The sequence below is a fragment of the Opisthocomus hoazin genome, chromosome 12 (assembly GCF_030867145.1).
Source record: "Opisthocomus hoazin isolate bOpiHoa1 chromosome 12, bOpiHoa1.hap1, whole genome shotgun sequence".
In the NCBI taxonomy this organism is placed as follows: domain Eukaryota; kingdom Metazoa; phylum Chordata; class Aves; order Opisthocomiformes; family Opisthocomidae; genus Opisthocomus; species Opisthocomus hoazin.
The window spans coordinates 23,063,518-23,087,287 of record NC_134425.1 but is presented as its reverse complement, the minus strand read 5'-3'; the positions used below and the strand labels follow the sequence as shown (position 1 = coordinate 23,087,287).

Below are 23,770 nucleotides of genomic sequence, written 5' to 3'. Positions count from 1 at the left end.
TTGCCGCTCTCTGACCAATCAGAGCAGGCCCCGCCTCCCTGCCCCTCCCTCTTCACCCGCCGTTCCCCGGAACAGACGGACAGAGCGGCTGGCCAATGAGACGGCGGGCTTCGCGCCGGCTGACCCAATAGAAGCGGGCGCTGGGATTACGGCCAGTTAGTAGGGCGGTGGGGGAGGGACGGCGCGGAGCTCGAGCGGGGCGGTTGGGCCCGCCGGCAGGTGAGCGAGGGGCGGCGGCAGGCCCGGCTCCCCGGGGGAGGCCCGGCGTTCCCCGAGCACCGCGGGCGCGGCTGGGCCTCGGCCGCCGGGGAGGGCCGCGGGGCCGTGCCGCGGTCTGGCCTCTCCTCTCGGGGGCCGGGCGGCGGGACGCCTGGGCGATGGCGGGCCGCGGGCTGAGGGGCTGCCGGGAGCCCGCGGGGAGGCCGGGAGCGGCATTCGTGTGACTGGCGCTCGGTTAAACGAAGCGATCCCTGTAAAGCCCGGAATAAACCCATGCCTGTGGAGCCTGCGCTCAGTGCTGGGCGGTGTGTGTGGGTTTTTTGGTCAATGTGGCGTGAAAGCAGGTGCAGCTCGGCACCCGCCGGAGGGGCAGAGCGGGGCCCGGCCTCGGAGGCCCGGTGCGAGGGGCGGGCTGCTGTCGGGCTGCGCGCTGGTTCTCCTCAGCCGGGCCTGGGAAGCTGGTCTGGGGAGGCCTTCCTTCGGCCACTGCCCGGCGACTGGCTGGCTGGGGGAAGCGCTGGCCTTTGCCCCTGTCAGGAAGACTCCCAGATCTAACGTGAAATGGTGAAGATGCCAGCATTAACATCTCTTTTTAATTAAGAAATGCGCAGGTGTAGTTAACCCCACGTTAGTGACTGTATTTTTAACCCTCACAGTTGATTTATGGGGGGAAATAAAGGGTCTGTTATGCTTAAAGATGGAAATTTTACCGTGAATATGAGTTTAGTGCTAGAAGCAGTACCTGATGGCTGAATATTACATCTTGACTGTTCTGGTGGGAGGTGGCATTTAACACCTATTTTTGGCCTAACTTAGACCGAATTGGCAATTAGGATAAGAATTATAAAATGATTCATAAGTTAGAGTTTCTTAAAAGGTCTATAAAAATATTTGAGCTTTAGTACATCCCCCTCTAGTATTTCTTGCATACATTCTCTAGTTATTCTTTGTACTGAAAGCAGCCTTTGCTCTGTTTGCACAGCACCTAGCCTCATATATTTTGGTGTGTGCTTTGAGCTCCTGAGTGATGCTAAAGGTCTGCAGTTCCCAAGGTCTGTCAGGTTTATGATCGCCTGAGCGTTTTTTTGGGAATGTGAATGACCTCCAGCAGCCTGCAGGATTTAGCCCACACCACCCTGCAGAAGAAGGGTGGTTTTTTGGGGGCACACTTATTTATTCAGTGGATGAAACCATCTTGAACTGTTTTGTGTTGTAAGGCTGCCTGTAGACCAGGGTGACTGAAGTGCTGTAATTGGGTGGCTGACAGCTGCATGATAATTAGCAGTGCAAAGACTCTTGCCTCCTCTCTTTTTCTTCCAAACCTAAGGTAGTACTTCTGTTTAGGAGGCAACCTGAATTCTTTAGGATAAAGAGGTTCTCAGGTCAATCATCCTTAAATAATAAATGTGAGGTTTTACTGCAAATTCCATGTTTATCTAGTCTCAGACTGGATATGGAGCCGCAAATGCTGGCGCTGTAGGTAACTTGCTACCCACAGCACCGCGGTCGTGGGTTCTGCTGTGATACCCTTTCTGGGTTGGCATGGTGTTGGTGAATATGAAGTACCTGAAAGGCCTGTTAAGTGAGCTGTGGGAAAGGGTTGTGGTAACTTGTTACTGTTGTGGAATTTTATTTGAAGAAACTTGAAAATAAACCTACCTCCTGAGAGCAGTGTGACGGACAAAGGGCTGCATTGTAGAGCTTGTTGGTGGGTGTTTGTGCAGTGCTGCTCACTGTGGAGAATCACTCGAATATTTCCAGACTCTGTTCTCCAAGATCCACATGAATTTACTGGCAAGTAAATGATGCCAGCAAGAAATCCGTAATGTTCCATATGCATCCAAAGGCTGACTTAAGTTGGTTTTGCAGTGGGCCTTCGGTTCTAGCTGCTGTTGAGCCGAAGACTTCGAGTCCAGGACTCTGGGAGGGTGCTGCCTGCTGTGCCAGCTCACGCACCTCTATCGACTTGAGACGGTTTAGCTCCGCTGCTTGTCTAAGGCAGAAGGACAAATTGTCTCTGGGGTCTGAATTCTAAAGGCTTTTGTAGTCACTGCTGCTGCACCTGATTCTTGCCACTGTCAGGCTAGAAGCAGGCTGCAGACTTGCAAATGCTATTTGTTTTCTTTAACTCTTTGTAGACATGGCTCAAGAAGAGATGGAAACTGATCTCCAGCCGGTGGCTGGTGACTCTGTAGAGAGCCCCGGGACGCTTCCCGCAGCGCCCGCTGGTCATGCAGCGCTGTCGTCCGGTGCTCCAGCGCTCGGTGAAGGAGCAGGCAGTGTTACAGCTCTTCCTGCTGATGATGCTGCTGTCATACCAAATGCTGCTACAGCAAGGGAAGCAGCTCCTGGCCCCAACCCGCGCTCGAGTCCTACCTCGGCTCTCAACGGACTGCAAAGGCTGCAAGGGGCGTCGGATCCATATCAGCCATTGCCTGCGCTGCAGCGTCCGCGCGTGAGGAGAGCTCGCAGGCAACAGAGAATTGGTGGTTCCCAGAGGACAGTCAGTGCCAGGTAAAGCAGAAATTAAATTGGGTCTGAACTTATCAAGCCTGGCATTGGATTAAAACTGCCTTCCTCCCTGGCATAGAGAACCGAGTTCAGTCCAGGTGTGTGGTTGTGGCCAAATTCTGGGCAGCTCATGTACCTTTTAAGCTCAATAATGGCACAGCGCTTTCTGATCCCTTTTGGCAGGATATTTGCTCTTGTTAAGTGAATCCCCCCGTTTCTTACGTTGGCAGTGTTGTTGACTTGTGAGCCCTTCTATGCTCTCCACCTTGCTTGCAGAGCTTCTGCTCGCACCATTCCCTCTGCTCTGCCAGATTCCTGGCGGTGCTTCCGGCAGCAGTGCTGACTCTCGGCTGTTCCAGCCAGCATGTAGCTCAGTGGAGCTCGTGCTCTGTTTTGCATTTCACCTTTCATTTGGGGATTGCCTGACCAAGTTTTCTGGTGACAATTGCTGCAGAAATTTTCACGAACATGCAAACTAGTATTTTTTTTTTTTCTGCAGGGGTTTTTTGTTACCTCCAGGCAAAGAAAAAATATTCTTTTTAACACCATTTGTGATGGGTTTAAAGGGTGACGCATGGGGGTGCTCTCCAGCCAGAAAGAAATCCCCATTTCTGGTTTGTTTGGTTTTTGTCTCATCTTTGTAGCTTTTGTAAATGTCAAGGGTGAAATTATAATTAACTGGAGCATTGCTTTTAAATTCAGTGAGGCCAAGAACTCCTCTCCTCCCAGGTGATTAAACATTGTTTGCCCTTGGATCGCACGTGGAGGTCACTGTAGTGCTTGGGGCTAGAAGGCAACCTGAAAAACTTCTCTTTTGAATCTGAGGGATAATTGAGATGGTGGCTGAACTGATTGGGGGAGAGGGGAGGATGTTTCTGTCCAGGGATGAACCTCCATCAGAACACAAGAGGGAAAGCAGAAAGACTAGGCACAAAGCTGTTGGTGGAGTGGGACACCGATACAAGCCCCGTGCATCTAATATTACCAGTGCCTATGGGAGCCAGGTCAGAGTTTGGGCTGGAGGTGCCGATTAGGAGTTCCTTAGGCTATTAGTGGCCAGTATTTCTGTGCTTTTCTTCTCTCCAACTCCACCATCACCCCACCCCAAAAGAAGACAATATTGTTATAATGAGAAGGAGATTTTCTTTGAGCTGAGCAAAATGAATGGTTGCTGTATGATACTGCTGATTATTCATAAAGTGAGCAATTGTATTGGATTGCCTCTCTGACAGAGCGGCTCTGTCTTGATAACTTTGATACCTTCCTCTTGCAGTCAGAGCCTAGGAATTTTACTGCAAACAAGCGTGGAGAAATATTTTGAGTCATTAGCGTACCTGAAATAACTGCGGCTTTTTTTCTGGCTTTTTCTAGACTCAGGGCAGCATTGGACAGTTACTTTCAACTCAGCAGGACCCAAGAGCCAGCTACAGGACCAGTTCTGCGTCTGGAGCCCTCACACACTGCGAGGGACAACCAGGAACACAGCTCAGACGAAACAATAGAACTCAGCGACTCTGACAGCGGCGATTCTGCTGAGGAGGAGGAAGCGGTGGAGGCTGCGGCACCGCTGTTACCGTCAGCCCCGGAGATACCTCCGGCAGCTAGCTCGGAAGGTTTGTGCTGTATTTGAGCTTTGGAGAGACTGATTTGAGAAACTCATCGTGCTGTTTCAATACTCGGTGGGGAAATCCTTTCGAGCGACAGACGGTGCTAAGAGATCATTGTGCCCACAGCTGACGGGAGCAGGCTGCTGCCACAAGGCTTCCTGGCAAGCAGTTCCCAAGAGCGGTAGCAGCAGCGGGTGATTGCTACCATAATGTTACAGTCTTTTAGCCGGCTGCTACTTATAAATAATCCTGGAAATGTTCAGAATAACTTCCAAGATTAGAGGTTATTACTTAGCACGCTTCTGCTGTCATATATTAGCAAGGAGTATTATTGAAGACATCAAGTCGCATCTGTGGAGATCAGCAGTGCTTTCAGTTTTCAGAGAAGGATCTGATTCAGTATTTTTTAATTATTTGTGATTTCAGTCTGCTTCAGTTTAGAGTTTTCTTTTCGTTCTTGTATCATCTTGTGACACTGGGCTGAGCAGGTAGAGGTACTTAAGACAGTGGGCTTTTTGTTTTTCCTTCCTCAGCTTTTTCTGTCACGCAGTCCTTTATCCAGACTCATGTCCACAGGCTGCCATGCACTTCACTGACATTGTTTGTGATGGATGTATGCAGTTTATGTAAGAGTGACGAGTAGTTAACTTGCTATTCAAGGTTATCGATGCCCAGAGAATAGGAGAGCAAGATTTTTTTACTTCAGTCTCTAAGGAATGTCCTTAGGTTTCACTCTCTGCCCTTAGGTTTGATTTTGATTGACCAGCTCACCTTGACACCTTTTTTTGAGGGTACATCTATGAGGTGCCTTTTGAACAGATTTATTCCGCTTGCTCTGTGCTAGTCTTACACGTGACAGGAGCTCAAGCTGTTAAGTACTGTCTGATATTGTGTGAGCATATGCTCTCTGTTGGATTTTCTGAAATTCCCTTGTCTTTTTGGCTTATAGAAGCCACTGCTTCCTCTTCAGCCCAGGACCATCAAGGCTGAAAACTTTATTGACATTTACCAGGGTTAGGTGATACCTCTCTAGTTGATTGAGAGTATCTGCCTCAAATACTGAATGTGACTGATAACTCTTTTGTTTTGTCAGGAGATAGGGGTTAGACAGTGAGCTCTGCTCCTTTTTTAGTATGCTGGTGGTGGTAATCCAAACGTAGCGTTTCTGTGTGCTCATACTTCAGCAGAAGGGCTAACAGAGGCCCACCACAAAAACATATGGCCCAGCAGAATTAATAGTTCCAATAACAACCAGCTGGTAAACTGCTTCAGTCAGGGTGAATGGACAGATAGCATACGGTAAATACTTTCTTGGCACATGAAATATGTATGTTTAGATCCCTTGGCAAAATAACTTCATGTTGGTGTCTGTCTTTCTCTGGGCATAACGATGTGGGAATCTCTCTTTAATTCAGCCTAACTATAGACCTGTACACAGATATATTTGTTTCCATCAGGTCAGAAAATCCTGATAACATTTGCTGTCTTTAAAAGACCTCTACTTTTTCACCAAATATGCTGAAATTCTGCTGCTTTCTATGAAAGAAAGCATGAAGTTCTTCAGCACTACCATTGGTGAATAGAAGGGCTTACGCACAGACTGCCCGACCTTCAGTGTCCAGGACATGGATCTGAAGCTTTGTATGTAACCTGTGCCGTTGTTGCACTGCTTACCTTATGCCCAACACTTTCGGATCAAGTCAAGGAGAACTCCTTTTCCCCCTGGTATGTTTCAGTTCATTTAAGCAATGCTTTCCTTAGTTTCCAGCCAGGTACAAGTGGAGCCACCTCAAGCTTCTGCAGAACATGGAAATCAAGAAAGTGAAAAAGCTGAAGTCCAGCAAAAGCAGGTAAGATGACCTAAATTTTTTTGGAGACAGATTAAATATGGTTAGTGCTGCATTTGTTTAAAAAAAAAAAATTTTTTTAATTTTTAATCCTAGGGAACTCCACATAAGAAACTGGAACCGTCATTTCCTCTTGCCCCGCTGGAGGAGGAGGAAGGGGATACCTGTGCCATCTGCTTTGAGCCGTGGACCAACGCTGGGGACCACCGTCTCTCCGCATTGCGATGCGGACACCTGTTTGGTTACACATGCATTGAAAGGTGGCTCAAGGGACAAGCAGGGAAGTGCCCCCAGGTAAAATGCACGTTTCTGTGCACTGGAAAGGGCTTGCTGTCTGCTGATCATGCCTGCAGCGGAAGTTATTAACTGTTACAACTGCTTGCTGCATGAAGAATTCACCTTTGCCTGCTGTGAGAAATAACACAAATCACTATTATTTTGATGTAACTAGGCCAGGAGCAGCTAGTGCTGCTTTAAAGGGAGAATTCTGACTTGGATTGTCTCCCTGAAGTGGGGCATTTGTGAGTAGCAACTCAGAAGTTAACGAGTTCAAGTGCTAAACCTGTAATTGGTTTCAGCACGCTGCACTGTGGTCTTGGAGGGTGGGAATGCCAGACAGATTCCTAGAAGCAATTAACTAAGCATAAAGAATACGTTACTGGACAAGAAATCTGTTTGAGAACCATTTTCAGACGGTTGATCTTCTGTTTTGAACTGCATCCACTTCTGCAGCATTTAAGCAGGTCAGGTTGTTTAGGTAGCTTGCAAACTGAGGAACAGGTTGCATCCTTCAACGTGGACTTGCAAGTTGTAGGTCTGCTTTTTAAGGTGCTCTTCTCAGTTCGGTTTCCATGGGTAATACAGATCTCTTTCAATTAGGTCTACACTTCTCTGTGGTGCCCTTATTCCTTTTCTCCAGAAAGGAATGTTGACAAAAAATAGGTCAACGAGTACCTTGTAAATAGGATTCAGTTCTGTCGCTTTCCAAGTCGGTGGGCGGAAGCCCAGGATTTCTTTGGCTTTGTCATTTTGAGAGCTTCCATGGTCTTGCTTGACTTTGTGCAGGATTCTGTTCTCTCGGCAAGAAGCTTCCTGCTGATGTGCACTGTGACTGAACCTAAAGAATCACTGTTGCCATGGCAGAGGCCCAAACCTTATTTTTCTTATCCCTGTCAATTCTGTGCAAGCTTTTCTTCGCCCACTCCAGAGAATTCTCAGAGACCTTCCTGGCATCTTTGCTCTTTGGAATTTTGTGACTTCTTTCGTCTTGAATACTAACAACTCGTAAGGGGCGCTTGCTCCCTCTGTTTCTTCCAGTGATGTAATTACTGAAGATTTCCTGGGAGAACTTGCTCTGGAGAGAACCTTGCAGCTAAATCATCTTCCCTTCATTTTCAGTCACTGTCCTTCGCGACTGGGCATTCCCTGATTAAATAGCACAGACTTGCTGCGCATGGTGCTCTGTATACTAAGTGGCTTGAGTGCAAGTTACTGTGAAATTGTGGCATTCCTCATCCTGCCAGTGACAGCTGCTGGCTGCCGGGAAAGCCGTCTTAGCCACTTACTGCTCTGCAAGGCGGCTCTTTATGAGGGGAGGGGGTTTTCCTGATCTGACAACATTGCCCGTGATACCTTCATGCTACTGAATAATGGACAAATCTGCATTTTAAGTGTACGTAGGAATTTAATGTTCAGTGGAGGTTACTTGATCTGAGTATTTGCTGCCTCTTTTCTGATCAACAAAGTAGATTAGCAAAGCAGTAAGCTTGCAGACACCGTAATTTCTTTGAAGTTCCCACTCGGAGGTATTACCTCTTCTTTTTTAAGGAGAGTCTAAAGTACTAAATGATCACAGCCAGCCACACAAAATTATTGACATATCTGACTCCCCGTGTACGACTGAGTCAGCGGGATGTCAGTATTTCATACTGACACTGGAATGCTTTTATGGATTTGGGCCTATAGGAGCTGATCAGAGAAATACAGTGTGTAAATAGAGTTGGGAGTACACTCGGGGGTTCCCAATTCCTTGTCTGTTGGCCAAGTAGCCAGTCTTGATGTTTTCAAAATAGAAGTTGGGCTGGTGTTTTGGTTCAGATCTTTTTTTTTCCTCTTTGGATGGGTTTTGTTTGTGGTTTGTTTTTCTGTTGTCCCTGGAACTTACCTGACCATGCTGTGTCACTGGTGCTATAGCAGAACAAATTTTGTGGGAAGCAGGAGGATGCATTATTAAAGGTGCAATAGGATACATGACCTGAACTGTTGTAGCCCTGATTAGAGCTCTGGTGTCCATGTGAGGGAGCGTCTTGCAAATGTGCTGTGGTATGTTTGTGTTTTTGTGGACTTGTTTTCAAGCAGACAACCCCTCCCTTCAAAGCTATAAGGATTTTTCAAAGTAATGTCTGGTGACTTGTAGGGATGCATAGTTTGGCTCCTTAAAATCTTGTAGATGAACTGAACCTGTCTTTTATTTCAGTGCAATAAGAAAGCGAAACGGTCTGACATCGTGATCCTGTATGCTCGCACTCTGAAAGCGCTGGATACCAGTGAACAGGAACGCATGAAAAGGTACGGAGTCCCCAAGTAAAGATGTGACCTCCCTGACCATATGCTGTTGAAAGCTGCAGTCTGGCTTCTACTTCTTGCTTTAATTTCCTGTATTGTCCAAAGCAAATTTATGCATTCCCTTGGGGATTGTCATGAGTATGGCTGGCTTCACAAACCAAGGCTGTGTTGCACGTGTCGTACCTGGAAGGAGAATTTTCTGCTGGAACAGAATTCTGGAGTTTGCGCTTTGCAGCACTGAAATCGCAAAAGCTATTGTGTGCTGCATCCTGAAATGGCATCACGGGAGATCATGCAGAGTAGTTGCCAAAAAGCTGTGTATTGCTAATTCATCATTAGATGAGAAAAGTGAGGCATAGTTAGAAATGCAAGGGGGGCGAATGGCTGACCTTTTCTGCCATCTTGTCTGCATGCATTAGACAGAGTAATCTCTCATATGAATCACTTTCCGTCTTGCTTTGTCAAACTCTTCATGTAGCTTTACTTACAAAAGGTCAGCAAGCATTGCTATGACTCTACTTCCCCCTCCAAGTTTAATGCGGACTTCTTACTGAAAAAAGGAAAAGCGGGTATGAAAATGGGGACTAATTTCTTTTCAGTAAGATGCTGTCACAGATACTATTCTGAAATTAAAAGCCTGCAGATACCAGTTCTCCTGAATCTTGTAGTGAATAGAATTTAATTGGAGTCTTTCACATGTCTCTTAACTATACTGCTGTTCTTTCAATGCAGTCTTTCAAGAGAAAGCTCGCTATCCTGGTAATTATTAATCAGAAATGATTGAGGAGTAACTGTCACGAAAGGAAAGTATCTCTTCTGTCCAGATTGCCACTGCCTGATGGTGTTTGAACTAGACCTTTAGAAGGTCACGCTTCTTTTACTGGATTGACACCGCAAAACAAATGATAAATAAGGTTTTTTCAAAAGCGCAGAAGGCATTTGGGTGTGGAAACCTCGTTATGTCTCAAGGAGAGGCAGTTGTCTAACTGCTGCTTCTGTCTCGATCTCGCTGCAGCCCTTCCCCGCTTGCCCTGCACCTCCTCTGCCTCCCGTTGCTGTCGGGAGGCAGACAGCAATGCCTGCCTGTCTGCCCAGTCAGGTTGCTGACAGTGGCTGCTTTGTGGCACACAGCCATGAGCGGAGGGCAAACGTGAACGCTGATGCATGCATCGATATTGTTTGCGTGTAGCCCTGAATTAGGTATAAGATCACATTCAATAAAGCCAGCCTTCTGGCTCTGGTTGCTTGTGTAAAGAATGTTTGTGATGCTTAAATAAAGCATTTCACCTGTTTCTTCCACAGCGGGGGGGAAAAAAACAAACAAATGAAAACATGCCTGAAGGCACTATAGGGAAATGGCAGGATTCTGTGCTTGGTAAACATGCAAGTCTAAGTCTGTATATTTAGAAGGTACTTAGGCAAGCTAGATCTCCCTGCACCTGAACTACTGAAATAACCGGAATATTGCAGCTTTTGGAGTGCAGAATGCAGTGGTCAACACTGCAGACCAAACATTCAGATAATTTTAAGGAATACTGGTGTTTCTTCCTCCTTTTTAACTGCTCCTTCATGCATAAAGCATATATGAAAGAGAAATTGGAGTATGTTATCAAAACTGCTGCTGCTAAATTGCATGCATGCACTTTTAGGCTCAAGGTGAGGTATTCAGTGTGGCTTCTATATGGGTATTTATAGAGAACTTATCTGTATCTGTCTATTTCTGATTCAGCTGTATTACCTGAAGTACAAAATTAGTTACTGGTAGTAGAAACGAGCTTGAAGATCTTACCGTGTTATGACTTGCTGTATTACTGACATGGTATATATTACATGGACATTGATGGTATAGAATTTGCTGAACTGTTTCTGTAGAAAAAACAAAACTGATTTCTCTTTCACTCTACTAAATTAGCACATTCGGAGAGGGTGAGGAGAAAGGCTGTTTTTTCCATGCAACAATGCTTGAGTGAGTCATTCAGTACCATTGTATAACTGAGAACACCTCGAGGTGAATGTGCTGGATGAGCGCGGTATCAGATTTTCTGTTACTCTTGAGTTGACCTGTGTGAGGATGAAGGCTGGGGGTAGGAGGAGACAGCCCAGAGAAGTATCCTAGGTAGTACCTAGTCCTAAGGATTGCTTTCCTCTCGTTCCTCCAGCTCTTTAGAAAAGGAACAAAAATTGCGGAGACAGGCAGAGCTGGAATCTGCACAGAGCCGTCTCCAGTTGCAGGTTTTGACAGACGAATGGAGCAAACTCCGCAAGCAAGTTCAGGTGAGTCTGCTGCTACTAATACATGGAGGATTCCCTTTCTCTTTAACCTGACTTTTGCATGTTCACTTACAGGAGAGAAGATGGGCTTCAGGTTTTAAGAAGCAGCAAGATTTAGTCAACTCCATTAGTTAATCATCAGGAGTACTCTAAACATCCCAGGCTGGCATCATCATGTATATGATGTGCTTCTGAGACTTAATCAAAGTGGCAAGTGCAGCTTAGCAGGAGAGTTTTTTGGCTGCTGATGTTGCAGGTTCCTCCTCAGGTTTTGTGGTGCCTGGCAAGGCCTGGTAATACAGCACCAAACTTACTCTCCTCATCTTTCTCTTCATTGCATCAAAATAAGCTTTGAAAATCTGTAATAAACTTGTAATGGGACCCATTATCACTAATTAGTCAAGAGCCTTTGAGAAGTAGTTTGTAAAGAGGTATGGCTATTTGAAGAAAAAAAAAAAAAAACAAACAAAACACCCAAAAAACCCCAGAATTTTTTTTGTGAAGTTCAGTCAACATTCTATTGAAGGACCTTCTGGTACGGTGAGACCTGGGTTGTCGTTAGGGCAGGCTGTATCCGTGGGCTGAGCAGCTGCTAAGGGGCACTGCTGTCCCCGTAGAACACAAATCACTGGAAATAAATGACCAGTTGCTAAATGACTGCTTCCTTGCTGGCTTATGCAATACTGTGATGTTTTGTAACCCATCACAGCTGCTTTTGCAGGTTTCCTATAAATTGTGACGTCTACTGGTGCTTCCAGCTGTGAAATACCTGGCATGTTCCACCAGTGCTAGGTTTTCCAAGAGCCTGTTTCATAGCCAGTTTGCTACTTTTTTTGTTGTATGAAGTAGTGAAGTAGGCAGTATCTAATCTCTCACTGTCTAGTAACTCAATTTATGCTTTTTCTCTACTTGTGGATTTTTTTTTATAGCCTTGGCTATTCATGTCTGTACATTAAGCAACATCCTCTTTGCTGAAGTCTTCCTGTGTGACGTAAGATAAGGCTTTATAAATTGCTTGCCGAAATTCCTGCATGAAGCTGTGTGCTCGTCAGAGCTAATAAGAAAATTCGTCCATTGCAGACTTTGGGTGAAGAGAAACGTGAAGAAGATAAAACTGCAGGTCCATAATGTCCTCCTGCAATTTTGGCATTAAATGATAGAGTATCCAGTCTAACTGAATTTAAGTCACATGTTACAAAGATGAAGTGCCCTGTGCTCTTTAGCTCTGTTTCAGCATTTATACTGCATTCATCACTGTCCTGTAGTGGTTAATGTGAATGGTGGAAGCAATTTTAAGGTGCTTGTTTATACTATGAATAAACTGAAAGTAAAACAACTTGCTGGGGAACAGAAAATCGGCAGGCAGTCTGGAGTAAGTCTAAGTTGTTTGATTATATTTTGAGCATACACCTAACAAGTTCCTTATCTTACAAGAGGTCATCTAGTAAAGCAGCTGCTTTCATAGAATCGTTTTGGTTGGAAGGGAGCCTAGTTGGGTAACTTCAGCGCTGGGCTGGGTTGCTCAGGGCAGTGTCACGCCAGGTTCTGAGTGTGTGCAAGCAGATCGCGCGGCGTCTCTGGACTTCCTGCTGTTTGACCATCCTCACTGAGAGGTTTGTTTTTTCCTAACATCTAACCTGAATTTGCCTTGTTGCATCTTGAGTCTGTTGCCCTGGTCCTTTCAGCAAGCAATGTTACTGATGGCACAAGAAAGCATGTTTAATTGATGTACAAACCTGTAAGTCAATATAGGAAACAGTGCTGTGGGATTATGAAAGAAATGTGTGAAATGTCTGTCCGCTCAGAGGGACGTTCAGTAAGGCAGGGTTCAGTTGCACAGAGCTTTACTGGAATAGTTGTGATGGTCATTGCTTGCGTACAAACCTTGGTGTTTGAAGTCTTACAGAAAGCAAAGGTGGTCGGTTCCCGCCCCCCCCCCCCCCCCCCCCCCCGAAGTCATTGTGGCAACCCTTTTTTGTTGCTAATGCGCTTGAGAGCTGTGTCTCATCAGCAGTCATGTCGCTAGTTATGACCTTTTTAGGTTTGTGTGCATTTTTCTGTGCTCTTGTCATTAAGTCTTCTCCATTGTACTTTGTTATTGAAGTATTTAAGATGATGGAGGCTAGAAAAGGAATGCTCAAGTCTTCAGCTATATGAAAATATATGAGGAAAGGAGCTGGAAGTTGAGGGGAGAGGGGGTAGGTAGCTAAAACTCTGGAAGAAAGCCCTCAACAGCGTTGTTTCTGTATGTGAACCTGCAGGCAGTGCTGTGCTGAGCTATATGCTGCCCACTGCGTGGCGAGGTTTGGAAGCAGTGCGCTGAAGCCTTACTTCTGCCAAAAGTTTTTCCTTTGCGAGCACAAAGTGCTTGGAAATCTCATGTAAGCTACTGCAGTACTGCTCCTGTATCTGCCAGCATTTTCAAAAAAAGTTAGCTAACGATAAGCAAATTAATACCACTCATCAGCTCGGGTAGGAGATTCTTTTTTGCAAGTGGAAAACAGTAGCTCTGTTGGCATATGGAATAGTAAAGGGAGGACTGGTAGGGAAATGATGGGAGGTTGCATGCTGCTGCGGAAAAGAAAGCAAGTGTAATTGTGAGCCTTGCAGAGGTCAGTTTATATTGCTTGATGTATTGGAAAAGCTATTTTTAAACAGGATTTTCAGAACATCCAAAAATAATTGGATGGCAAAATAACAATAAAAACTTGTGAACCTAACACCTTTAGAAAAATTTTAGGCTAATGATTTTATTGCATAAAAATCTTACATCTTTGTGTTCACCTCCAGCTGATGTCTGGGGAAGATCCAGAAGAAGCAAGTAAAAGCTGGTATTTCGTTCAGCTGTGACTTAACAGTGAGTCCGATTAAAAATGCTCTGTGTCACTTTGTGAGTGAATTAGCCCCTGAACCAAAGGAAGGTGGGAGGTGGAATGCCTGTAGCGCTGCGCCACAGCCGGAGGTTGGTTGTACAGCCACGTGTTTGTCTCCATCAGGTGCAAGGCAGCAGGCATGGCTTCTGTAAGCGCTCTGCGGGAGCGCGGCCAGGGAGCGGCAGTCGTCTGGTGACTGCCTGTGTCATTAGAGCTCCATATCCGCTGTTAAGACTGTAACCTAATACTCAGAAGAAAACTGTTCTGAATTTGCTGTCGCTGGTGGTTTTCCTTTCCTATTCATTACGTTCTTCTGCTTCTCACGCATACTCCTCAAAGACTTCTGCTGTCTGTCCTCTTCCTTCCCCACCCCACGTGGCTGTGTTCATTCATCACCACAGTGGCAAGCAGAAATCCAGGAGACAGTCATAGCGCGTGCACAGACACAAGCGTGCCCTCGAGGCCCTTCAGTCAATGCCAGGTGTCAGGAAAACTCTGCAAAGCATCTTAAAGGAAGATGTAGGCTTACAGTACCAGAACGGTGTTCTTTTGAGCACCGTTAGTGGAATTTGTTCTGCAGTGCAACATTTTTGAATCACCTTGGTAATGTGTCCCCAGTAAGACTTTCTGATTCTGCTGGGTTTGTCCATTGTGTTTAAGTGTAAGCCTTGGACTAACAGTCCTTGTGGCTTTAATTGCCTGGGTTCCTTTTTAATAACTTATGTAAAAGTTGAACTGTTGAGTGCAGGTGATAAGGAGGGTTTTGTAAACTCCCCAGAGCAACAAATAATTTTCGTCTCTTCTGATCCTCAGTGGTGGTGGTATTCTCCTGCCTTTTAGAAATAATGAGTTTATTAAATTTTTGATTAAAAGTCACTTTCTTCTAAGTTACCAGTGTTTTCACTGACTGCTTACTCGAAGCCTGAAGCTATAGCTTCCATCAGGAGCATCCTGGCATCCCCAGCCTCTTCTTCCTCCCCAGGTTGTTTTGTCTTTGCTCGCTCTAATGGCATCATTTTGAGTCTTCAGCTTTGTTTTTTTTTTTGTTGTTTTTTTTTTTTTTTAATTTCCTTGGAGAATTTGCAGTGATCTTGATGCAAAACAGATCAGACTTCTGTAAAATATCAGAATTGCTTTCCTCTTGAGCAGTTTCCAAAAGTTATAGGTCTTGATGATAACAATTAATGTAGAGCTTGATCTTTGATCTTGCCTCTTTGAGAACTGCTGCCTTTGCTTAGATGTGAGTTAAGTGGTAGTGGCTGGTTCAATATTGAAGCTAGCTTGCTGTCTATTAGTATATTCATATCACTCTTGCGGCCCTTAATTGTTTTAAAATTACATAGTGTTTGAAGCATAATCTATGTTGCTCAGACAACAGAAAGCAAGTAGCAATTTTCTTAATATAGATGCTCCCTCTAGTATCCCTGGGGTTCTGTACTATCTGGTTTTGCCCTTGGATTGCAGGTTGGCCAGCGTGCGTTTCTGAGGGGCATTTTCAGTTGACTCGGTGTGCCAGTGCCACTACTTTCGTACCTGCGTCGCCCCGATGATCTCTGTGGGAAGGGGAATTCTAGGAATGCCTTGTTGCTGATGGAAGCTGTCCTTGGCCGTGTCTCGGAGCATCCTTGGGCGTGTTCAGCAGTTGAGGTGGAGGACGAGGCAGCGGGGGGAGGAGGTGGTGGAAAACAGGGCTGGAGCCCTTGAGAGTTGTGTCGTTCCTGGAATTTGCTGCCCACGGTTTACAAGAACAGCATCATCATCTTCATTAGACTGACTTGTTTCCTGCAGTGCCTTTTATGTTGAAACTTCCGCTTTTATTTTTTTATGGGGTATTCTGGAAATTCTGGAAAATGGTTCTAATTGGCTTTCTCTTGTGGTTTAGCTGCATGTAATACTTGGCAGTTCGTTCTCTTCTAAACAGCATTGATCTGGTAATAATTGTTATTGGCTTTTATGTGTTGCCCAAGAGCCCTCTCGTTCACAGGGCCTGATACATGCAATAACAGACTTTGAATACATTCTGCCAGAACTTTCATAGCCTTTTGAATGCTTTTGTTGCTCACTGTAATAATCAGTGGGCTTGGAAATCTAGCATTTCAGGAACAGCGTGGAAGTGGGACCATATTTTCCTTTTTTATCTGAGAGCAAGTTCAGTTGGAGCATCTGGAACAGACGTGCAGACGGTTACATCGCCAGTGACACATCTAAGCTCTTTGGGTCTTTTTCTTTCCAGGAGCTGAAGGCTCTGGTGGCCCAGCACAACGCAAGTGCTTCTCAGCAACCTGTCAGCCTCCCCTCCAGCCAAAGCCAGCGCAAGTACAATTTGGAAAAGGTTTTCGTGGTGTCTCAGACTGGGAACTGCAGAGTAATGGCATACTGTGACACGCTGAGTTGTCTCGTGGTATCGCAGCCTTCTCCACAGTCTACATTAATTCCTGGTACTTAAGCAAGTCAAGATTTGGGGGTTCATAGGTGAAAGTTAGATGTGTTTTCTGCTTGCTCCCTGCCCCCCCCTGCTCGCTCTTGAGCTTTGCATATGCCTTGTAAACTGGGAATACTCATGAGACTCCCTGCAGTTCACCAGGCCCCTGCACTGGTAACTTCTGCCTAGCGAGGCAGCTTGTTTCCCCCATCGCTTCTGCAGCAGAATCCTCGCAGAGGGTCTCTGGCTCTTCTGCTGAAGTGCTGCCATCCCCAAGAAGGTAAAAGGTGCATCAGGTACTCTGCAATAAATAATGTCCCTTTGCAAAAAGATGGGTCTTCTGAAAGACCAAGGGGCCAGCGCACAAGGCCTGCAGAGAGACTTCCAGTGCTTGAGAGAAGCGTTGCTCCCCAGATAGCAGGTGGATTGATCCACATGCTGCTGATTTGTCAATACTGCTTAAAAACAAACAAACAAAAAAAACAACCAAAAGCAAAAAACTTTTAATATGAATGATAGGAGCACTGTTTCCCAGTGAGGAAATAGGAAGCCAGGACATCACGGGCAGCCCTGTTTCTGTCTCACGGTTACGGCTGGGGAAAGTGACCTGACATCTGGACCAGTACCAGCTTGCTTTTTCAATTAAATAGGTGTAGCGTTAAGAGTCTGAGAGAGTTTATTTGCAAAGTACTTCAGTGCTTTCTGAGCGATAAAACTTCTTTATTTGGTTAATGGTTTGGAGATTAATATGCTGTGTCTTGATATAACAAAATTGTTCTCTGCATTCAGCTGACCTTATTTTTCTGGCTTTTGGAGCCAGGAATGAATGTCTGAATGGAGGCTTTGTGGTGACTCTTGTAGCACACAGATTAGGTTCACCTGTAAGCGTTGTTTGCAGTGACACTTGTTCTCTTAGATAGCCATTTAATCCTACTGCACGTGTTTTTATCTAGGCAAGAATGGCTTTGAAGAAACTGGCTAAAGGGCAGCAGACTCTCGTAACAAGACTTGTAGCTCTGATACCGAGTTTGTTGCCATTTGAACTGAAGAATGATTTGTGGCAGTTCTTACCCAGAACAGCAAATAACTTTTACATGTTCATCCCACCACAGGCTTCAGTACAGACACTGTAGTTCTGGCATAGAACGGCTAGTTCTACATGTGTGCTGCTTTGCGATAACCCACTTCATCCTTCTTCTGTGACAGGCTGCGGCGTGAAGATGATGAGCGTGGCCAACCTGAAGAGCAGCCAGTACATCCCCATCCATAGTAAACAGATTCGGGGACTGGCTTTCGGCACTCGAGCAGATGGCTTGCTGCTCTCTGCTGCTCTGGACAACACTCTCAAACTCACCAGGTGAGCCCTGCTGCAGGGAACAACCTGTCCCACCACAGTTCTGCTGTGTGCAGGAGAATGGATTGGATTTTGTTCTGTCTTGCTGCACTTGAGATTCTGCTCTCCAAAAGATGCTGTGAAGATGAGATCAGCTCTGCATATTCTTCCTGTGTGTGGGCACTATCAGAGGGAAGGACTTGTTCGTGCTTTCAGATCTTTTACGTGGAGGTGTTACGGAGCTACCTCTCTGTGATCCTTTTCCTATGGAGAACTCAGTGGAAAACAAGTAATGCAGAACAGATTGGCCAAGTTGTGTTGGGAGCAGATGTAGCAGCATGTATAGATGTGAAATTTGCTGTCCACTTGGGTTTCTGTTACTGCAGGGAAACGTGGAGCATGGGAACCTACATGGCATAAAACAGAAACAAGGGGTGTTCAGGTTGGGCGCTTTCTTCCCTGCACTAATGTTGGCTTCTTGGGTTTTACATTTCTTGCAGAGCACGGAATTGACTTGGGATATGAAATGTGTAGACAGCATTGTTGAGCACGTGCTAGAGGAACACAGATTTTCTAGAGCTAACAGAGACTTAAAGCAGTAGGTTGGAGACTAATTATGCAAAGGCTGGGAGAAAAATGTGTTTGGTCCTGTTAGAATTTACAGCCTGTGAGGGTGTTTTCTTGTTACTCTGGCACTCTTCAGTCCTAAGCTTAAGATGCTTCAAAACTCTGTTGGCTGAATGGTTTTTATTGAGTCGTATTACCATCTTCATGTGCATCTGTCTGTCAGTGTAGGGCTAGGCAGGACGTGTCTGTTACGTGACTGATTAGTCCCAATTCTTTCCCACGAGTCAAGCAATGAAGAGGACTTAATGCTGCAACAAAAATGTAAAGAATGCTGCATTCCTGTTACCATGTTGAAATGTTTGCTAGACGAGTTAAAAGTAAACAAAACTGTCTCGTGTCTGATGCTGAAGTCAGCATGTCAGATTTCTAAGTGGTGAGGTTGATATTCTTTTCATGGTTTAATCTGGGGAGCGGCTTCTTGTCGCAGTACCCGCTCAGACACTTGACTCCCAAACCTGCCTGGTTGGCTGCATCGGGACTTGTGATCCTCTTGCTTTTGTGCTCAGTCCCAGAATGGCTTGGAGTTAAGTGCTTGCTTCAGCAGCATCTTCGTACTTCTTTCAGTCTCCCTCTGAAAGAAGAGTCCCTCTTTGGTCATTTTTCTTCTCTAGTTACCGATTTCATAGGTCTCCTGTTCTGGCTTGCAAGTGTTTAAAATCACACCAAGGCTTTGGTGGTGGGGTTGGTTTTTCCCTGTTGTTTTGAACCAGTTGCTGTTCTGGTATCAAACTCCCTGTTACTTTTCCCGAGCCAGGTGTGTCTTTGTGCTGCTTTTCCTTATGCTTACCTGGGAGCAATAACTTGCTTCTCTGGAGGCGTTCTGAGCATAATCACCTTCCCTGGAGAGAAACCCGTACACTGTAAAGGACATCCAGGGTTCCTTTGCTCTGTGCCGTCTTCTGTCTCGCACTGTTGTCAGTGTGCTGAGCCCATGTTGACAACGCTGCCCTTCGCAAATGCCTTCTAATCTGACACCACCTTCATCAGCTGTCCTGGGTTGCACTCCTCTGTGTACTCTCTTCTTCCTTCCACAAATTGAGTTTCTGAAGAATTAACACTATAAATGTGCTTTTAACTGTCTTTACCCCACTTGCAGTCTCACTCTTGCTTAAATTGGATTCTTTTGAGGCATAAGCACTGTTCCTCTCCTGTAAAAAAGAGGGAAATAATGAGAGATGTAATGTGAAAAGAGGAGCCCTGTGATCTCAAGAATATGCAGTATTACGGGATTGCACTAGAGTCACTTCTAATTGGTTCCAGAAAAATAACTTAGCTTTCTTTTTCCAGTAAGGCAGCTGAGACCCTGCTCTGAGACTTCCTTTCCCAGTCTCCAAAGATCAATCTGGAAAAGGAAGCATTGGCCTGGAAGAATTATAAATCACCTGACAATATCCAGGTCGTCATCCTGCTAGATTTTCCAGATTCATGTCTGGGCTAAAGGAGGAGTTAATTCAGAATTCAGTCTAAAGAGAGCTGCTTCTGTCTAAAGACTTTAAAAAGCTAGATTTGCTTACCTTAATTACGCTATTTTCTCATCAGTAGATGCTTGTGCAATGAGCCAGCACTTTGCTTTGCTTCTGCAGCTTGGCAACAAATACCGTGGTGCAGACATACAACGCTGGCCGTCCTGTCTGGAGCTGCTGCTGGTGTCTTGATGACACAAACTACATCTATGCTGGGCTGGTCAACGGCTCTATCATGATATACGATTTGAGACACACAAAGTCTCACGTCCAGGAACTAGTCCCTCAGAAGTCCAGGTATGGCATCTGGATTTTTCATTCCTCTCCACTTCACTAATATAAGTCAAGCTAAACGTAGCTTCTTCCAGAAATCGTAGAGCAATTGCGATAGTTGAAATGGCTTTATGTGAATCTCTTGTTGAAAAATTCCAGTTTAGCACAGATGTGAGAAGTCTCTCACAAGGTTGCATGGTATATGTACAGCTTAGTGCGAGTGCTTGGCCCCTGCATCTTTTTAAGGCACGCATGGTCAGAATTGGAGCTGCCAGTGCAGCCTAAGCAGGAGAACCGAGTTGGGTTTGGAGCTGGGCAGAGTACTTAATTTGGAAAGGAGAAATTAAAGAGGTGAGACGCTGGTGTACTTCCATCTCTTCTACTCGGGGAATGAAGCGCTGATTTAGACGCATCTGATGTGTGCTGTCTGATGCTTCTTTAAAACACACAGCTCAGTAATTAAGTAGAATTTCATTTATTCTTGACAAACCCATTGGGGTTCCTTGCTTGAAGGACCATTTTGTAGCCTGCGTAGGCCCTTTCTCTGCGATGTGGTTGGAGTGACCGCGGCTCCGAAGCGGTGAGGCAGGACGCCAGCGTGGCTGGAGCTGGCAGCGCTGACTCTTGCCCATCGCGCTTTCAGGTGCCCCATGGTATCGCTGTCCTACCTGCCCCGCATGGCCTCGGCGTCGCTGCCTTACGGTGGAATATTAGCTGGGACCTTGGAAGGAGCCTGCTTTTGGGAACAGAAGGCTGGCAACTGCTACCGGCCTCATCACCTGCCCCTGGAACCTGGAGGATGCATCGACATTCAGACGGAGATCAGCACGCGGCACTGCCTCGCGACATACAGGCCTAGTACGTCACGGTGTGCGCCTGCAACGTGCTTTTCGTTGCCGCTCTGGCCTGCTGTGTGAGTTCAATAGCAGCTTTGGTGCTGAGGGCACAGCAGAGCTGTAGTCCCTGCCCTAGCCAGAGCGATGAGCGTCTGCACGTAGGTCGGAATTGGGTGAGGGCAAGAGGAGGCAGCTTGCTCGTATTCCTGCAGTTAAAACTTGTCTGCAATTACATTTTCCAAAGGTTACCTTCCTATTTCTGCCACGCAGGTAAAAATAACCCATGTGTGCGTTGTGTGATGATGGAACTGACTAGCAGCCCGCTGACAGAGGCCTCTGAAGATGTGGTGTGTTCTTCTAACCCGGTCCAGACCTTCAGCGCTGGGCCCACCTGCAAGCTGCTGACCAAGAATGCCATTTTTCAGAGCCCGGAGGAGGACGGCAATGTCTTTGTGTGCGCTGGTGATGAGGCGTCTAATTCTGCCCTGGTATCTCTCGTTCCTTTCAGGGTGGTGGAGGGTTTTATTGCAGCTCTTAGGAGAGGAGCCTTATCAGTGTGTTTTGGTGGGATTTGTCTTGTCACGCGCGTTACCCTGTGCAGGTTAGTCTGCTGCGCTTGCTGCAGCAGGTGTAACGGTGTGATAGTGTGGTTTACCCAGTGTCAGCTGAGGCCTGTGGTCCACTTCCATCGAGAGGAACGCAGGCAGTGAGCCCCTGCTCTCTGCCAGAGGAGTGCAGTTGGGCACGCTGACACAGCTGGGCACTAACTGGTGTAATGGGGGCTTGGTGGGATAGCTGATGCGGTAAGTGCTGCGAGGGATGGGTGCAGGCTCTCCAGGAATGACAGGGAAGATGAGGAGAAGGGTTGCCCTTCATGGGGAAAAAGCAGCTCTGATGCGGAGGATGGACAAGGGGCTGTGTGGGAGCTCATGAGCCGTGGTCGGAGGAGAGGGCAGTTAGGGTGACATCGTGCTGCGAGTCTGTTAGAGCCCATCTGAGCAGGGTGTGAAAGCAGAGAGAGGGTCCTGTGAGTAACTTGAGGAAGGTCCCCTCTCTCTCAAGAGGAAGCTGTGTTTGGGATGGGAGGGGACAATCCTGCTGCCTTTGGCCTTGTCTGTCCACAGCTCTGGGATGCTGGAAGCGGCTCCCTGCTGCAGAAGCTGCGGGCTGACCTGCCTGTGCTGGACATCTGCCCCTTGGAAGTGAACCAAACCCACCTCCTGGCCACTCTGACCGAGAAGATGGTGAAGCTCTACAAGTGGCAGTGAGAGCGGTCCCTGCGCCTGCCACAGAGAGGCTTTCCGAACATGCTGCTTGTTATCCCTACGCAACCGCTCCGCCCCAGGCTCTGCTGTCCTGCGCATGCTGCTCACAGGAGCCGGGAGCTGCTACAGCACCTTTCTGGCATTAGGCAGGAACTGGGACGCACTGGTGCCTGGAGCAGTCCCCTTCTTCCTCCGTCTTCCTTTTCAGGCCTGTCCTTACTTCTTCATGGGTCAATTTTCTTCAGTCAAACTCTGCAAGCTGCCTCCGCACAGCAGGGATTCTTGGACTGTCTCCAGCATGTGTCGCTGCCCTCTTTTTTCCAGTGTGAACACAGCAGAGGGACTTGCAAATCTCATCTTCAGATCAACGAAAGAGGAGGAACTGGAAGACCTGAGACTCCCGCTGCACTTTCTCATGGAGTCCTGCTGTGATTGCTGGGTGATGAAGAGGTGGCAATAGTGGCATCTCGCTAGCATTGCTGAGACCTGATGTGAAAACAAGTTTGCCGCTTTAGGGAGCGTGCTCCTGTGTTCTTTTGAAGGTCTAGGGTCAGTGGGCAGTTTCTCCCTGATGGGAAGAGACTCTGTTTTGTGGCCATGGAGAGAACAGGCTTGGAAAATCTCCAGAGAACCTTCTTTTACATTTTTTTCATGAGCATATAATTTGCACTGCAATTCCTTAATTCTCTGCCCCCATTTCCTTCCCCTGCTCTCTTCCCTGCTTCACCTGCAAGCAAACTTGGACAATTTGGTTGTAGAAAGTGAAACTCTAGTATCGGAGAAGTACAGGTAAAGGGGAGGAGGTGGTTCTTCTGCTGCTCGCTGCTGAAGTCCATGGTGTCCTTCCTTCAACACAGCAAGGTACTGAAAGAGCCGGTGCCTTGGAAAAAAATGCTGGCTGCTTTTTTTAGTGGGTTTTTCTTTTTTTTTTCCTCATTTGAGGAACTGGTGGAAACTCGGGGATTTCATCAGCTCGTTTTCACTGGCCTTTTTTCTTCCGGAAATGATAGTTGCCAGCTCACCGGCCGGTCACAGCCAGCTTCTGGTTGTACTGGTGTGCAGGAGTGCCGCAGACTCGCTGGTTTAGGCAAATCTGAGCCCATGGGGTGGGATCACAGGGTGGGGGCTGTGGGCTGCCCAGGTGGGCTCCTCGCACCCACACCATAAACGTGCTGAGGGGTGTGGGAGCCTTCATCTCCAGGGCAGATCATGAAAGAGGGCTTAGGTTTCATTTGATGTTTAGTGAAAGCAAAACTGCAGGCGCGGTTGCCTGTGCTGGAAACCTATCCCTCGGCACGGCTCTGCCTCTGGTCGTGGTAAGCAGCGTCTGTGCTGTTCCAAGGGAGTGTGCCACCACTCAAACTGCCCGAAGAATTTTATTTTCTGAAGTCTGGAGCTTGCACAGTGTGATCCTGTTTGTCTTACCTCTTAAAAATGAGATTGAGAAGATCTCTGCTCAACTTTATAATTTTTCTATGTAGTATTTTGTTCCTATATTTTTATATACTATAAAAATAAAGTGTTTATAGTTATTGGATATAACTGGTGCTGCTGTACTTTAAAATATCCCAGTGGTATACACTGCCTATCTTGTGAACGTAAACAAGCACCCCAGTACGCAGGTAAGGTTTCTCGTGCTTTGTGTTACCTCCATGTCA

General features: G+C 46.5%; 1 protein-coding gene across 4 annotated transcripts; it reads left to right on the top strand.

The window, feature by feature from the left end:
- The first annotated feature begins 176 nt into the window (after positions 1–176).
- RFWD3 (ring finger and WD repeat domain 3) lies at positions 177–23,588 on the top strand. Of its 4 annotated transcripts, XM_075433835.1 has the most exons (13): positions 177–219; positions 2,358–2,733; positions 4,102–4,343; positions 6,099–6,187; positions 6,281–6,478; positions 8,661–8,752; positions 10,909–11,023; positions 16,127–16,331; positions 17,522–17,672; positions 19,859–20,035; positions 20,655–20,869; positions 21,118–21,335; positions 21,972–23,588. In XM_075433835.1, the coding sequence occupies exons 2-13, from the start codon at positions 2,360–2,362 to the stop codon at positions 22,113–22,115; spliced, it is 2,220 nt and encodes a 739-aa protein (XP_075289950.1). In that variant the 5' UTR covers positions 177–219; positions 2,358–2,359; the 3' UTR covers positions 22,116–23,588. The 4 variants fall into 4 exon arrangements, with proteins under 4 accessions (XP_075289950.1, XP_075289952.1, XP_075289949.1 ...); XM_075433837.1 differs by lacking the exon at positions 19,859–20,035; XM_075433834.1 differs by having other exon boundaries at positions 21,118–22,063.
- The last annotated feature ends 182 nt before the right edge of the window (positions 23,589–23,770 follow it).